Source organism: Alosa pseudoharengus, unplaced genomic scaffold (genome assembly GCF_046254945.1).
Source record: "Alosa pseudoharengus isolate Yale_2024_CS ecotype anadromous, Long Island Sound unplaced genomic scaffold, YU_APseudo_1.1 YU_APseudo_1.1_scf_16, whole genome shotgun sequence".
Taxonomy (NCBI): Eukaryota; Metazoa; Chordata; class Actinopteri; order Clupeiformes; family Clupeidae; genus Alosa; species Alosa pseudoharengus.
The window spans coordinates 22,522,634-22,540,133 of NW_027468630.1; the positions used below are offsets into that span (position 1 = coordinate 22,522,634).

The following is a 17,500-nucleotide window of genomic DNA, read 5'->3' on the forward strand; positions in this document are numbered from 1 at the left end:
CTCCACATATACTGTATGTATATATGTACATTATGAATGTGTGTGTGTGTGTGTGTGTGTGTGTGTGTGTGTATGTGTGTGTGGGTGTGTGTGTGTGTGTGTGTGATTGTATGGGAGAGGATAGGGCACTGCTGTACCCTTCACCCCAGCCAATCAGATCCTCAGCACCTTGCTGTTGGCCATCTCTTATGATGTGATCCCTCCAGCGCAGCCAGACGCAAAGTCGATAACGCTGGGTGCTCGCTCGATAAAACGCCTGCCGGAGGAGGAGGGATGGGGCTAGTGTGGATGTGTGTATGGGTGTGTGTATGTGTGTGTGTGTATGCTTTGCATGTGTGCTCCCGGGCATTCACGTGTGTGTGTGTGTGTGTGTGTGTGTGTATGTGCACACGGGGGGTGAGTATGGGGTCGGGCAGACGTCCTGGCGGGCGTTCTGACACTTCCGCTGAGGCTCCAATCTCATCATCACATCGCACGACATGTCTGACACTCATTTACTCTGATAATGCGCCCCCAAAATACCTGCTGCCTCCAATGTCAAATGGGTTGTGTGTGCATCTCTCTCTCTCCCACTCTGTCTTTCACACATCCTTATCTTCATATTCAATCTTTTGTGTGTTTCACTCTGATCTACTTATGTTTTCTCTCTCTTTACTTTTCCTCTCTCTCTCCGTCTCTCTCCCTTTCCTCTCAGTCTCTCTCTCTCTCCCTCCCTCCCTCCCTCTCTCTCTCTGTCTGTCTGTCTTTGTCTGTGTGTGTCAGTTGTTCACAAACCCTTATCATCATGTTCCCACTCCCTTTTCTATCTGTCTGCTGTTCTGTCGGCGGCTCTCTCAATCATCCCTCTGCCAGTCATTCTTTTCATTCTTATTCTCTCTCTCTCTCTCTCTCTCTCTCTCTCTCTCTCTTTCTCTCTCTCTCTGTCTGTCAAAACCCAGGCTTCATTAGGTTCATCATCTGCGACCCTGACTGCTCCCCTGGAGGCTGTGCTGGGTGACCCAGGTCTGGAGCTGTCTGACCGGCTGATGGGGAGGGCCACTGTGGCTGCAGGACTCCATGGTGCTGTGGAGGATTGGTAGGCTGGGAGGACAGATTTTTACTCTAGCAGTATACACATATATATGCATATACAGAAAGGGGCACACACCAACTTCAAAATGAAAGAGGAGAATATAATAGAAAATGGGGCTCATTAAAATGACACTTATTTTTGAAAAGTGTAAGGCTGTCTACTTAATGTGAGTGAGTGAGTGTGTGTGTGTGTGTGTGTGTACGTACAGTTCTTTTTGAATCACACAAAATCCTGCATTATGGAAATAAGACGTCACACTCCTGGACACGGAATATCTCTCACATCCCTTGGGAGAAACAGACACACATGCACACAATCTCTCTCTCTCTCTCTCTCTCACACACACGCACACACATGCACACGTATATAAATAGATCTTGACTTGCTCTGTCTGTGCTATGAAATGGAGATAAAACATGTGCTCATCTATGTAGTTATCTTCACAATGAGAACATATCTACACCAATCTGCTAACTGCTCTTTCTCCTCCGTCTGTCTGCGTGTGCGTGTGTGTGTGTGTGCTAATGGAAGGGAAGATCTGCCTGTGTCTGTTGGTGTGACAAAAATGTGACAGAGAATAGTAATCTAAACTATTGTGAATTGAAGACAAATGTGTTGAATTGTGTTTAATTTGGTTAGCCAGCAGAAAGTGACAGTGTGTGTGTGTGTGTAGCCCTTTTTTGTCAGCTCCATGGGCTGCAGGTCTCCCTTACAACAACCTGCTAAGACACAGAGTCATAAAGGCACCCTGCTAACACACACATGCATATAAACACATGGATCAACACGCACACTCACACACATTTGTTGTTCACACACACACACACACACACACACACACACACACACACACACACACACAGACACAGAAACACACACAGACAAATATTTTTATATGTGGCAGCTGAGAGGGTAGAAAACATGATGTTGCTGCAATAGTCCCTTGTCATGGGTTATCTTTTTGTGCATGCCTGTATGTGACTTCCCCGACAGAGACAGTCATTTTACTGGTAGACAAGTACTGTTTGGCACTGTGTGGGAGGGTGGAGGGCCGAGTCAGACAGAGGCTACACAGTAAATTACCCAGAGTGCACTACTGCCGCCCACCCACATGGCCAATATGGCAGAGTACCAGTGAGATGGAGTGCACAGCTCTCATTATCCATCAGAACACACTAGGACCAGCACTGACACACACACACACACACACACACACACACACACAAACACACACAGCAGTACCCATCACTTTTGCCACAGACCGAGTTTAGCTAATAAATGTCATGTCTAGGAAAGCACGAATGCTGTGTGTGTCTATAAAGTGAAGAAACGTGTGTGTGTGTGTGTGTGTGTGTGTGTGTGTGTGTGTGTGCATCTACATCAGCGCATATTTTATGGAGGGGTTCAAAGGGGTACATCTGTGTAGGTGTGTTCCACAATTATAATTGGAGGAAACAAATACGCTGTCTACTACGCAGCCAGCACCAAGACAAAGAGAGGGACAGGAAATAATGGAGAGACTGAGATAGAGCAAGCGCTATCAGAGAGAGAGAGAGAGAGAGAGAGAGAGAGAGAGAGAGAGAGAGAAGGGTGGGTGTTTTAATTAAAACACAGCAGGCAGGATTAAACGGCATTAGAGCGGCTCTTTAGTGGACACATTTCACTGTGGAAATGTCAGCTCTCCAAATGCCATCCATCAGCAGAAACGAGCTGCCACTGTTTCTCTCCACATCTCTCTCTCTCACCCTCTCTTTCTCTCCACCTCTCTTTCTCTCACCCTCTCTTTCTCTCCACCTCTCTCTCTCTCTACCTCTTTCTTTCTCTCTCAAGTATTTTTTGTATATAGTTGTCTTGTATGCATGTGTGATCATATGTGTGTGTGTGTGTGTGTGTGTGTGTGTGTGTCTATATATATATGTGTGTGTTTGTGTATGTGTGTGAGTGTGTTTTATGTGAGGGGCTGCAGTTTTAATAGTAATTGTGTGTGCTCACCACCTGAAACCTGCATGTTTATGTGCAAGAGGTTATATTATTCATTCAAAGAACTTGAAATGTGTTTGTCTGTCTATGTAAATGAGTGTGTGTGTGTGTGTGTGTGTGTGTGTGTGTGTGTGTGTGTGTGTGTGTGTGTGTGTGTTGAGGGCACACAGTGAGTGAGTTGAGGAGTTCATCTAACACCCCCTGAGGACACACACACAGAGATGTGCCCTGCGGCCAACAGTCTCAGGGCTGGAGATGTGGGGATAGCGCCGGTGTCTGATCTACTTTAAGGGGCCTCTGCAACCAGATGGCCACGCTAAGTGTGCTGCGTGAGGTGTAATATAAACTCTGTGTGTGTGTGTGTGTGTGTGTGTGTGTGTGTGTGTGTGTGTGTGTGTGTGTGTGCGCATGTGTCTGACATGCTGCTACCAAATGGAGTGTTGTTGTGCTGTCTAAGTGGAAAGAGTTACTGTGTATCAAAAATAAAAATGCCTGGGTGTGTGTGTTTGTGTGTGTGTTTGTGTGTGTGTCTGTGTGTGTGTCTGTGTCTGTGTGTGTGTCTTGACTTTGCATGTGCGACCTGATAAGTGATCACAAACATGCAGTAATAATGCAATAATGCACATGCAGTAATAAATACCACCATTGGAAATGTTTCGAAATGATTGGATTGGAAATGATCCTTTTTCTCAACAAATTCATCCTGTTAAAGTTAGCAAGAGATTCTCACTGTGTACCTGCATTGCTCATTTTAACCCATGATAGCCCATCAGACTGCACCCACACATGTACAGAGAAGCAGCTGGACCCAAAGAGCAACAGACAAACAGAAAGCTTTTAGGAGGGGGGGGGGGGGGTGGGGGGTGGAGGTGTTGCGCAAAATGAGACATGACTCACCGATCACTTTGACAAAGTAGGCGTCCGCCTCAAAGTTGTTCTTGAGAGCGTGGATGGTGAGGTCCGCCTTCCCCTCCTCTTTGCTCAGGATGAGCATGTCTAATATACCCTGCCAGAGACGAAGAGAAAACGCACACCGCTGTCAGTACACACACAGGGGAGAGGGGAGAGGGGAGAGGGGAATACCTGAACACAAGGAGACTCAACAACAACAACAACACATTACATTTATATAGCGCTTTTCATGACACTCAGAGAGCTTCACATTGAAGGGGGAACCTCACTAACCACCACCAATGTGTAGCACCCACCTGGGTGATGCACGGCAGCCATTATGCGCCAGAACGCTCACCTCACACCAGCTTGAGGTGGAGAGTGAGGAAGTGAATGAGCCAATTACACACTGACACTGACTGCTCGCTCGCACCAACTGACTCCAACAAACTCCAACACACACCAGCGGCTGGGTCAGTGTGTATCACCAGTCTGGGTTTGTAGGTGTCTGTTGGATGGAGTTGTTTGAATTTGACATGTCCACGACAAGCCATTCATTTCAATTACTGTCTGGGCAGTGTGGAGCTTGGAGGTTGGTTTTCTGAACATTCTAAAGATAGCAACTAACAACTGTCCATGTTAGAATGTTGGGGGTTTGTTGGGCGTTGTCTGGGCCTTCTGGGAGAGACACAAAGAGAGTTGGACATGTTGGTTTGTGCCTAAGTGCATGTGTGTGTGTGTGTGTGAGTGAGTGAGTGAGTATGAGATAGACTGAGAGAGGCCTAATGAGCCTTTCTGAGCCCATGTGGTCCCATTGTGGCTCTTCTCATTGCTCAGTCGTTCCATCTCATATAGCACACAGGCGGATTACAACTAGACAAAATGGAGGAAGGAACACAAGCCATGGTAAGACACACACGGACCGTTTCTCCGTCAGGCATTAGTTTGCAGGGAAACTAAGACCTTATGTGGATCTTATACTGCTCAGGGCCTGAAAGGATTCCATCTGAGCCTCTGGCATTCTCTTCGTTTTTGTCTTTTTCCCACATACTTCTATCCTCCCTTATCCACTCACTTACTCACCCACTCACTCATCACACTTCTATTTCTCATTCAATCTGTCTCCCTCCATCCCTCTCTCCCTGCCTGTGTCTGAGTGTGGAGACTGGGGGTTTCTGATGGACTCTGACGTGGGCTGTCCTGGCTGCTGAGCCTCCAGGTGGATACGAAAGCTGGGGGGTTTGGTTGAGGACTTAAAGAGAGGCAATGAGACAGAAGACGCATGCATGCACACACACATACGCTTCCATCTTCTCTCACTGACAGAGATGAGACAGACTAGACTATGCTACACACACACACACACACACACACACACACACACACACACACACACACACACACACACACACCCACACACACACACACGCAGGGGTCCTGAGGGGAAAGTGATCAGGTCACACGGCAACGCTTCCATTCCAAAATGTTCAGCCCGCTGGCCACTAGTTTGCCCTTACATCCTCCTCTCACCCCAGAGACAGACAGAGAGAGAGAGAGAGAGTGAGAGAAAGAGAGTGAGAGAGAGAGCATAAATGTTTAAAGAAATACCATAAATCTAACTCTATGTTTAGCATTGTAAATGTGTTGTCATGGCAATGAAGTTTAATGAAATTAAGAGAGTTAATATTGGATTTTCCATTCTATTACACACAACAATAAACATGAACAATCAAAAACTTTCAGTTAGACACAGACACACAGACAAACAGACACAGACACACACACACACACACACACACACACACACACACACACACACAGTCCTCCATCACAGACCCACTCCAGAGATACGCCACTCCCTAAACTGAAGGATGCCTGCTGAGCCTCTCAGTGGGAGATTAACAGATAGGGAGGGAACGCTGGGAGGAAGTGAGTGTGTGTGTGTGTGTGTGTGTGTGTGTGTGTGTGTGCAACAAATCATCATTCATCTCTTCCTCAAAGACCAGAGAGAGTTAGAAAATCCTCTGTAATGAGCAAGGAAGCCCAAAGAAACACTGAAAACAATGAGAAAAACTCAAACTTTCTATGAAGGACTTTATTATCAATTAGCAATCAGCTCACAATGCTTTACTTGTGATTTACCTGTGGTTTTGTTGGACTTGTCACTAAATCTCTCTGTGTGAGAGACAGTTACATGAGTGGCACTGCCCATAGTAAGGAGTAAAGGGGTGAGTGTTACCTATGTGGGTGTCATTACATGTGGACGGGCACCAGTCAGTAATGAAACGATTCCTTGTCAATGTCTCAGATAGGCCTATTTGAAAATGTATTCTGCCTTCCCTTTTGGTAAATGGCTCAGCTCAACTGACTGGTTTAGTACATAAAAAAAAATGACTAGTGAAGTCCAAACTTGACATTTGAGTGGAACTTTATGTTAAAGATAGGTTAACATAATTTAAGTACAGTATGCATGTTACTAGCATGCCTGAATTTAGATTTAAGCAATAAGCCCCGAGAGGCCGTTAAGTGACACTGATTCTACAACAGCTAATGGGCACTGTTAGGCACGACGCGCTAGTGGCGACGCCCTTAGCTGTTGTAGAATCAGTGCAACCTACGGACTCGAGTGGCTTATTGCTTTTCTAAAACTGTTACTATATACCTGGCAAAGTTTCATAAAGTAAAGGCACAGCAACTAGAAATGGAACCAATTTATTCAGATAATCACTCTTCCGCCAAGAAATATATTTCCTCTATCTGCATGGTTGCCAAGCAACGTCGAGACGCAGCCACTTTAACTTTTGTATCAAGTTATGGTAGCGCAGTAATATAGAACAAAATGCGGTCAAGGTGTATTTTTATGCTGCATTTTACAACTGCATCGAACGTGATTCAGCCAATCAGAACAAAGGACTGGACTATCAGTTTTAGAAGTCTGTTTTCTACCACTGATGAGAACCTTTGTAGGCCCCAGTGTGTGCTGTTGCCTAGTTGTGTGTGTCTAAGCTGGAGTGCAGGATAAGATGGGACAGAGACTATGATGGATGACTACTCTCCTTTACAAACCCAGTGTCCAATAACCAAGAGTTATCAGTATAAATAAATAAATAAATAAATAAATAAATAAATAAAAACAAACCAACAACAACAACCACCACAGAGCAACAATGACAAGTTGACCAAGCAGTGCTCTGGTCTGTAACAGCAGGAGATAAGACTGAGAAAAATGACCCAGAAAAAGGCCCATCTCAGAGCCACAGTCCCATTGAAAGGGGTCAGCAGTATAACGTACAGTCTATATCACCATCATAAAGCTCAAATGGGTGAAGTCAGCTGTGAAGTACTAAAAGGGCTTCCTGAGAGAACCCTGCGCAGGTTTGATTTTATTACCAATTTTATGGAAGTGGTTTAGACCAGTGGTTCTCAACCTTTTTTCAGTGATGTACCCCCTGTGAAATATTTTGTCAGCCAAGTACCCCCTAACCAGCGCAAAGCATTTTTAGTTGAGAAAAAAAGACATAAAACAGAGCACTGTGCCAGTTTTCACAAGAATTACCGCTACGCTTCAACCACGACTCCATCATTTGAGTTTTGACAGTGATTGACAGGTGATGGCAGGTGGCATGTAACAGGTTGGGTCGAACCATCCTGGTATGGGGGGGGACTCTGGGTTTTTAGGATAATTAAATTGAATAGCCTACTGAAATATAAAATTCATTTTATGAACTTAAATTTTCCTGAAATATTAATTAAATAATTGTTTTTAAAGTATTTTTGCATGGATTCTAATTTTTAAATATATGTATATTTTAAAATCTCACGTACCCCCTGGAGTGCCTTCACGTACCCCCAGGGGTACGCGTACCCTCATTTGAGAACCACTGGTTTAGACAGTACGTGGTGGACAAACCGGATAGCAGGGGTACAACTAAGGTCTTGAAGTACACACGCACGCACGCACGCACGCACGCACGCACGCACGCCCCTCGGTCCCCACACACTTGAGTCTGCCTTCTCCCATGAGGAAAAAAGACAGAGAGCCAGATGGATGGTGAGAGTGAGGGGGAATGGGGGAGGGGGAGGAGGAGGAGGAGGAGGAGAGAGACAGCCTACAGCCTGACACACTCACGTCCTCGTAGATGTCGAAGAAGGTGGCGAGGCGCGCCTGAGGGATGGCCTTGAGGTCCGGCTGCTCCCAGTGTGGCCGGAACATGCGGCCCAAACCCTGGCAGCTGTCCTCGTCGCATGGCACGTTGTCCAGCAGGAAGGCCTGCTGCCCACTGTAGAGAGAGAGAGAGAGGGGAGGAGGGAGGGGGAGGGGGAGAAAGAGAGAGAGGTTTCACCGTTATAGGCAGAATCAACCAAACATAGTCTTTTCACATAAACTATAACTGACACACATTATGAAAGTCATCTCAAAACTAAAAGGTAGATCAACAGAAAGATACACAGAGGGCTGAATGTAGGTGTGTGTGTGTGTGTGTGTGTGTGTGTGAGAAAGAGAAAATGCTCAACGCCAAAGCCAACGGAGACCATCCCAGACAAATAACTCTAGCCCTCATGGGTAAAGACAAACAACACTGAGGCTGCTTGTGAGGGTCAGTCACCACAGAACTCAGCTCAGAACAGCATGTGTGTGTGTGTGTGTGTGTGTGTGTGTGTGTGTGTGTGTGTGTGTGTGTGTGTGTGTGTGTGTGTGTGTGTGTGTGTGTGTGTGTGTGTGTGTGTGTGTGTGTGTGTGTGTGTGTGTGTGTGTGTGTGTGTGTGTGTGTGTGTGTGTGTGTGTGTGTGTGTGTGTGTGTGTGTGTGTGTGTGTGTGTCCATAAGGTGTTTTTGACCGTGTGTACATGTCCATGTGTGTTTAGAGAGTTTTCTGTAAAAATGGTGACATTTCTAGGTTTATGCACATGCTTATCAAAGGACCATGTGTGTATTGTCATCAGTGTGTGAGTGTGTGTTAGCACAGATTTCGGTAGCGTGTATTTGCATGATTTTAACTGACGAAATCCTGACTACGATCCTTCCCTTGTTGGTTTAGGGCGGCTTTCTGCCCACCTTGGCTGTCTTTCTGCATGCCTTTTTATTTTCTCCTCTCCTGTCGAGACGCTTACCCACACACACACACCTCCTTAGATCTCACCCCTCTCTCTCTCTCTCATTCTCTCTCTGTCACTCTCTCAGCCCTCCCCCTTTCCCCCTTTCTTCCTCCTTCCCCTGTGTTTCCATCTGATAGGGGTGGCTATAAATAGAAACGGTGTACAGGTTTTCTTTTCTTTTTTTCCTCTTCTACCTTCTCCTCCTATCGGTCTGTCTACCCCCACAACCCCCACCCCCCCACCCCCGTCTCCTTCTCTGCGGATGAGACAAGCATGGAGGAGAACATTACATGGATATCACCACCAGTGGCATCCTACTAGCATATCCACCTTAACACACTTTAGGTGTGTGTGTGTGTTCCCTGCGTTTTTTCGAAATGTGAGTGAACACACTTCCGACTGAGGTAAATTTGCAGACAAGAAATTATGCACACGCATATCAAATCTGTGTTTACAAGAGCCAACAGCATGTGCGACCGTGCACGTCTGATGTAGGGAGAGTAAACTACATCCCGCTGAGAAAGAGAGAGAGAGAGAGAGAGAGAGAGAGATAGACAGAGAGAAAGGGGGAGAGAGAGAGATAGAGAGAGAGAGAGAGATGGAGGAGGAAATAGATCCATTGTTATTCTCAACACACCAGGGAGAAAGTGAAACTACAAAAGGTAAAAGTAAAAGGCCGGGTGTATCTTCAATTCATCCATCATCCTCTTTCTCTCACTCTCCCTCACCTGTGCTCATGCTAACACACACACACACACACACACACACACACACACACACACACACACACACACACACACACACACACACACACACACACACACACACACACACACACACACACACACACACACACGGCTGACCAGAAGCAAACTATACACAAAACACAAATCTCCACATCACAGGCACATGTTTCCAGATGGCAGGACTAAAGGTACAGCTCAGCTGACCTTGACAACACATTCTCCTCCTGTAGCTCTCTTTGGCCAGCACATCTCAGAGCGAGGCTTCTGCGCACACACACACACACACACGCGCACACGCTCACGCACACGCACACGATACCAGTGATGGTGCACTCACACGGGGCATCAGCGTTAATGCTTCTCGTTCACTTTGGATGGGTTATGTTGTGAGTTAGTTACTGGCCCTTACGTTGGTTCTGTTGCTTTGCTTCACTTACATTGCTTATGGCATAAACTTGAGCTCAACTCTTCAAGTACCATCCAATCGAATCACCTTTACGTAAATGTCTCAACAGAGCTCGACTGGAAAAAATAGAAAAACTCCATAAACTGTCACATGCATAAATGAAACTAGTTTGGCTTTGTTTTGGTTAATATCTCTTAAATGCCACCTGCATTATGCAGGGGGATTATATCTGTGCTATTACCAACACAAGCAGATGATCCCTCTCTTTTGGATTAGGGAATAAGTGAACTTTCCTGTGATTGGCAGACAGTGAAGCAGTTGGTGGGCACTTTGAGATTTGGCGCTAGACTCTTCGCTGCCATGCCTTTCCCTAATCCCTGCAAATCGCTGGACAATGGAGGAGCACCTTTCTGCTGGATGTCACTCAATCGCACACAGTGTCTGGGTGGTGGTGCCAAAAGAGAGAGAAAGGGAGAGAGGGAGTAAGGGAGGGAGAGAGAGAGGGAGGGAAAGAAAGAAAGGGAGAGTGAGAGGATGGGAGGAGAGAGAAATTGAAGGGGGGAGTGAGAGACAGATGGGTGAGGGAGGGTTGGAGAAAGGGATAGGAGGGAAATGAGAATGAGATAAAGACGGAGAGAGAGAGAGACCGAGAGACCGGCAGACATCAGAGGACCACCAGAGACAGAGGGAGGCTGCGTCAGCCTGGACCCCATTCCTAGTGTCTATGCCAGTGGAAGCACGGCAGCCAGGAGCTTCCTTAGGGTGTGGAGCCACAGAGGATCAGGCTGGCCGACGCCCGAGAGCTGACGCTAACGCTAGCACTAACGCTGAGGCTACCGAGGCTGAGGCTGGCACGAATGCTGCTGGTGTGTTCAGTGGCCCAAGAGAACCGTGCCAAGGCCTGGACTTTTCCTTCACTACAAATTCCATTTGGATGAGCCTTGGGTCCTGTGAGGACGCGTGTCCTTTATCTGTTGAAGCACAGAGTTACAGAACGCACACACAGACAAACACACACACACACACACACACACACACACATACACACACACAACAGAGAGAGAAAGAGAGAGACTTTATTCTGGGATGTAGATTGTCAGTTTTCTCCAGTGCACGATCAGCCTGTTGTCCGGGAGCCTTGGTGGAAGCAGAAGTTCACACCATCAGCACTAATGGATTTATGCCAATCCCACTGAGGTACCATCCAAAAGGGAGAGTGTGAAGGCTGGAATAAACATGAACCTTTTCCACTGACATACACAAGTTCTGTGTTACTCAGGTTCATCTTTGTCAAAGATGGTGTTATGCAGGTAAGCACAGGCTCTTGCTATGTCTGTGGTAGTTAGAGGGGCTCACAGGGACCACTTAAGCCCACTTAACACAGCAAGACTAGCACGTAAAGATTAAATATTAGTGGGCAGGACATATATGAGAACCCAGACACAGAAGCTGGGGTTGGAGCTCCACAGCCTACTTCCTGAGTCAGAAAGAGCCTGAAGCCTTTGGATGGGAAGCAGGCGCCTGAGCCGGGCTGGTGCTAACGCCGCTAGCGTGCTCCGAGGCCCAGAGAGGTAATGAATCAGGCTGCAGGGGAGAGACGCTCAGAGAGGAGGGGGAGGGGTGAAGTGAGTGTATGGCTCAGCATAAGGATGGCTGATGAGGGCTAGAGAGGATGTGTGTGTGTGTGTGTGTATGTTTGTGTGTGTGGTTGGGTGCTAGATTGTGGGATCTGACTGGGCACTGCCTTAACATGATTGGACCTGTGGGGAGAGGGGAGGAGATGTCCCAATCGCACAGGTGCCACTACACATCGATGTACCGAGGAAGATGTTTCATGATTCTGTGCGCCAGATGAGCATCTGTGTGTGTGTGTGTGTGTGTGTGTGTGTGTGTGTGTGTGTGAGTGAGTGAGTGAGTGAGTGAGTGAGTGAGAGCGAGATATGTGAGGGAGAAAGGTGTAGGAGTTTGACTGAGACTTGAAGGTGAGGTTGTATACAAGAATAGTATGTGTGTCTGTGTGTGTGTGTGTGTGTGAGTGTGTGTGTTTGTGGGTGTGTGGGGTGTGAGTCTGTGCAGAGAAACAGAGAAAGAAACTACGGTGTTTGCATTCACATGTATGGCTTCTGGTTTGTGTTTGTGTTTGTTCATAAACCTCGTGAGCATCAGCAGAACGAGCAGGGCGTAGCAGACAGGTGGAGGGAGTCCAGTGGCTGTGCTTTCATGCCAGCATGAGGTGTGAGACGGAAAAATGGGATTTTCACGCAATGCCAGAGGTGTCTGGACAGAGTCCCTCTCTCTCTGTGTGTGTGTGTGTGTGTGTGTGTGTGTGTGTGTGCGTGTGTGTGTGTGTGTGTGTGTATCCATCCAGACATAGCACTGACTCACCTCACCAAAGCATCCCTTATTCAACAAAGAGCCAAGGACATGGTAAGGTCTTACATTTCACAGCTTCACAGACAGACACAGGAACAGACACACAGACACACACACACACACACACACACACACACACACACACACACACACACACACACACACACCTTGGGCAATCTTCACACCAAGTGAATGCTTTGTTTATTATGCATAAGCACTAATGCTATATGTGCAGGCCATGAGTGCTTGCTTTCAGAGTGTCTCTCTCGCTGTCTCTGTTTCTCTCCCTCACATACAAACACACCCTCACGGAGACCTACATCCACTTAGCCTAATCGAACATTACTCTGGTGTGTGCGGACAGTGCTTTAACAGGCACTTTTACCTGTGCGGTTGTTGGACTGCTGAGGCAGGTGTGTGTGTGTGTGTGTGTGTGTGTGTGTGTGTGTGTGTGTGAGCAGCCTCACTCATCAGTGAGTATTCAGCCACTCAGCACAGCTCCACTGCCAGCTCCCTCCTGGCAGCTAATGTCATCAGCACTCTTGGCCAAGACAGGGCCAGTGGACATTCATAACACAAACACACATACACACACACTCACAGACACTTCCATACACACACTCCCACACACACACACACACACACACACACACACACACAGCTGGCTCTGAACAGAGAGAGGATGATGGTCAGGGTTAGCTGGGAATAATGGGGTGAGACCATCCTTGTGAGGGATGTGTGTGTGTGTAGGTGGGAGGATGGTCCTGAAACACACACACACACACACACACACACACACACACACACACACACACACACACACACACACACACACACTCGGGAAAAAGGGATGAGAGGGAGAAGGAGAGGGAGAGAGAGAGAGGTAGAAAGTATTTGTGTGTGTGTGTGTGTGTGTGTGTGTGACCGAGTGCACCGAGTGTCACTTGGGCTGGCACATATCCGCCAGTTTAATAACAATGGGACCTGAGTTTTGTACAAAATACATATGTTGAAAATAGCATGTGTTGTGGCCTTTGTATGTGTGGGGAACAACGTAGGAATACTGAGCATGCCGTGTCCAAAAGCAGTACCGGGTGCGGTATCGCTAAGTGGTCTGTTGTGCAAAGCATAACGTCAGGGCAGTTGGGGGATCTCTTGTGTGCACATTTTACATCTTAGTGGGATTGCTTCAACTATGCCTGTATGTTGGTCTTCAGAATTGTCACTGAATGTTCACCTTACATGTTGTATGCCAGGGTGCAGGGGTGCAAACAAGGGTGTAGGAGGTGGGACTCATTTCGGGGCGCGCTCTCGTAAGGGAAGCACTCATTTAGGCAGGCTGTTTGGGATGATATTTCTTTATTTGTTATTTTGGTATTGTAGCGCAGTGTTGATGTCTTCACATGAATGTTAAGAAGTAGTGTGATGCGCTTATGCAGTGTATGTGTTATAAGATGGTGTCACTGTGATGACTGATTGTTCTCCATATTGTGGTTGTGAGCGGTGTCATAAAATGCTGTCTAGCGTTTCACTTAAGGTTCGCCTCTGTTGTGAGAGGAGGTATGTGTCTGTATTGTTATTATGGCCTAGTCATTGCAGGCATTGTTGTTTTTGCATTGATGTTTGTTTTAATTTTGATCAATGTTTTCTTTTTTGTTTATTGTTTTTCTGTATTGTTTTGTTACCTAAACCTGCCGGCAGCTTAAAAGTAAAAAAATAAAAGAATGACTTAAGTTTGAGTTTCGTTGCCTGAGTCTCTCCATCCGCTCGGACACACATTACTACAGTGTGTTTGGGGGTGGGGGGAGTAGGGGATGGTGACCCTAACGCAATTCGCTGCATGTGGCCTTGAGGAGAATCCATTTAGACCCGGGGTGTCATTCAGTAGGCCAGATTTGTAGGAATGAGACCTCGTCAGGCCGTTACAGTCATGGTATGAAACCTGTTGGTGGGCCGGATCTGGCCCCCGGGCCACATTTTTGACACCCACGGTTTAGAGGAAGAGGAGGAATAACCCCTCACAGGGGTCAAAATTAGCACCCGCCAAGCGCCATTGGTGTGTAGATTTTTGTGTAGGCGGATGAGTCAGTTAGTCCGCCACTGGCGTGTGAAATACGGCTGCGGTTGTTCTCTCGGTACCGATGTAACTTTTTTTGCCGCTATCCCTAAGTGCTGTAGACAGCAAACACAGAAACTTTGTGCATATGCATAGAATATATGCAGTCTAACGCCAGTAACCTCGCACAAATGGTTCTCTGTTGAATGTAGAGCTCACCTAACCTACATAGTTGTGTCAATGTAGTCCTGCACTTCACTGCACTAGTTTAGGAAAAGTATACAAACTCCCTAGAGGGACGTCTCAGAAGATAAATCTAAATCTTTAATTGGAGTTTTGTTTACTCAGATCTGGTAAACATTACCGAGAAATATGATCTCCCCCAAAATCGTTTAAGTAAGGCTAAATTAGACGTTATTCTTTATGTTAACTTGTTCACTGCACATGCACCAACATTCACGCCATGGCTATTACCATGGTAATGGGAGAAGTAAACAGAGGGCAAAACATCAATCGTGCCATTTCCAACAACACAATTGGTTACTTACAGTACATTTTGGGGCAGCCGTGGCCTACTGGTTAGCGCTTCGGACTTGTAACAGGAGGGTTGCCGGTTCGAACCCCGACCAGTAGGCCATGGCTGAAGTGCCCTTGAGCAAGGCACCTAACCCCTCACTGCTCCCCGAGCGCCGCTGTTGTTGCAGGCAGCTCACTGCGCCGGGATTAGTGTGTGCTTCACCTCACTGTGTGTACACTGTGTGCTGTGTGTGTTTCACTAATTCACGGATTGGGATAAATGCAGAGACCAAATTTCCCTCACGGGATCAAAAGAGTATATATACTTAATACTTATACTTATTACAGGGCAGGACATCTGGTTCACAATTTCGCCATGTTTAGTGCTATGAATTCCCCACACTTAATACCAACAAGTGATTTGTGTGGAGTTGCAGCTTTATGATGATTTGGGATTTGTGCTTTGGTTGCAGGAAACTATTACTTTTTTTTTTTTTTTTTGGTACCATCTCTGAACCAACTTTTCAAGTTCTGAACCAATATCTTTTTGGTCAAAATGTTCAGAACAGTTCAACATCTGAAGCGTGAACCAGAACGGAGCCTGTTCTCTGTCGATGGAAATGGCCAAAGAGAGAATGAGATGAAGAGCTACAGGGGTCATGGGAGAAATGTGGAAACGAAAAAGGTCAGAGTCCAAATAATAACTTGAGGAAGAAAGCATATGGTGAAGGGATGGATAGAGTGAATGATACAGAGGTAGATAGAGAGACATGGACATACTGAATAAATGAGTGACTGATAGAAAAAATGAGAGCGAGAGACAGAGAGAGAGAGAGAGAAAGAGTGGCCTGAGGCTTTGAGGGAAGAGTGTGAATGAAGAACTGTGCCTGCGGGGCCTCCGCTCTCCTCTCAACCTGTCACTTCCACCTCCTGTGACGGACACACACACACACACACACACACACACACACACACACACACACACACACACACACACACACCTCTGAGAAGTAGTCTCCTTTTGTCTGTGTCGAAGCATGTAACACTGCATCAACATGAATACACAAGAAGCCGTAATCCTCAGATATGTCACACACACCACTCATATCACTTTATCTCTTTGTCTGTGTGTCTGTCTCTCTGTCTTTCATTCACTTTTACCACCTATTCAGGTTGTTTTTTCTTTTGTATTCTCTCTCTCTTCTATTTCTCGCTCTCTTTATCGCTATATCTCTCACTCTTTCTCACCCTCCCGCCTCTCTCTCTCCCTCCCTCTCTTCTTTGGTCTGTTCTGGCCTGTTTGTTTCACCCCCTGCTGATAGTGATGGTGATGGGGGGTCTCTGCAGGGTGGATGGAGGAGGACGTGGAGGCGGAGAAGGGGAAGCAATAGATGAGAAGGAGGAGTAAGATGATGGGCTCACCAATGAGCCACCTGTCACTCTAAACCCACTCCTGGGGTTGCCGTGACACCGGGTCCAAAGCGACCAATTAGGAAGAAGTGTGTCTGTCTATCTCTCTTGCTCTGTGTGTGTATGTGTCTGCGTGTGTGTGTGTATGTCTGCGTGTGTGTGTGTGTGTGTGTGTGTCAGGCTTTCAGTAATGATTCGGCTCCATAGAGAGATGGGCCTGGAAGAGAATGACCAGGCCCAGAGGAGGCTTTCACCTAATACACACTGGCTCTCGCACAGAAATATATGTACAACCAATACATTCACATTCATACCTTCACACACACACACACACACACACACACACACACACACACACACACACACACACACACACAGGTTGAGAGTGGTTGAGAGAGAAAGTGTGTGTGTGTGTGTGTGTGTGCGTCGCACGTGTGTGTCTCACTGCAGTTGTACAGATCACGCCGAACACAAAGAGGTCAACAGTTTGTCCTACTGAGGTCCAGTAAGGACAATGCTTCATCCCATGGTAAAGACAATAATAAGGTCAGTGTGTGTGTCTTTCTACGACAACTGTCATGTGTTAAGAACAGTGTTATGTAAACAATGGTTTTCTTCTTTGTAAACAAGGACCTTCCATTAGAAATAAATGCCATCTAGGGAGTAAGGACACACATCAAACAACTCTCACATTTCACTCTAAAGAAAAGCTTATATTCTGGCTTTAGATTCTGGAATTGAAGGAACGAAATGATGAGCCTTATGCCTGACAGCTGATAGTCTGCTTGTGTTAACTAAAAGTCTGCTTTTTTGTTTATCCAGACGACAAAGAGCAAAGTGCCTCTTCCACTGCAGTGCTGTCTCCACTGAGTTGAGGACTGGGTGTGTGAGTGTGTTTGTGTGTGAGAGAGAGTTTGTCTACTTGCTACGGTCTTGGCTTTACTTGCGGGGCCT

At 46.6% G+C, this 17,500-nt stretch overlaps 1 protein-coding gene across 1 annotated transcript in view; it reads right to left on the reverse strand.

Annotated features, from left to right (window-relative positions):
* itfg1 (integrin alpha FG-GAP repeat containing 1) overlaps nt 1-17,500 on the reverse strand; it is a 163,049-nt gene that overhangs the window by 55,971 nt on the left and 89,578 nt on the right. The window contains exons 11-12 of the mRNA XM_076287477.1: nt 8,073-8,223; nt 3,950-4,058 (exon numbers count right to left, since the gene is read on the reverse strand). Of these exons, the coding sequence (XP_076143592.1) occupies nt 3,950-4,058; nt 8,073-8,223 (260 nt within the window). The remainder of the gene's footprint in view (nt 1-3,949; nt 4,059-8,072; nt 8,224-17,500) is intronic.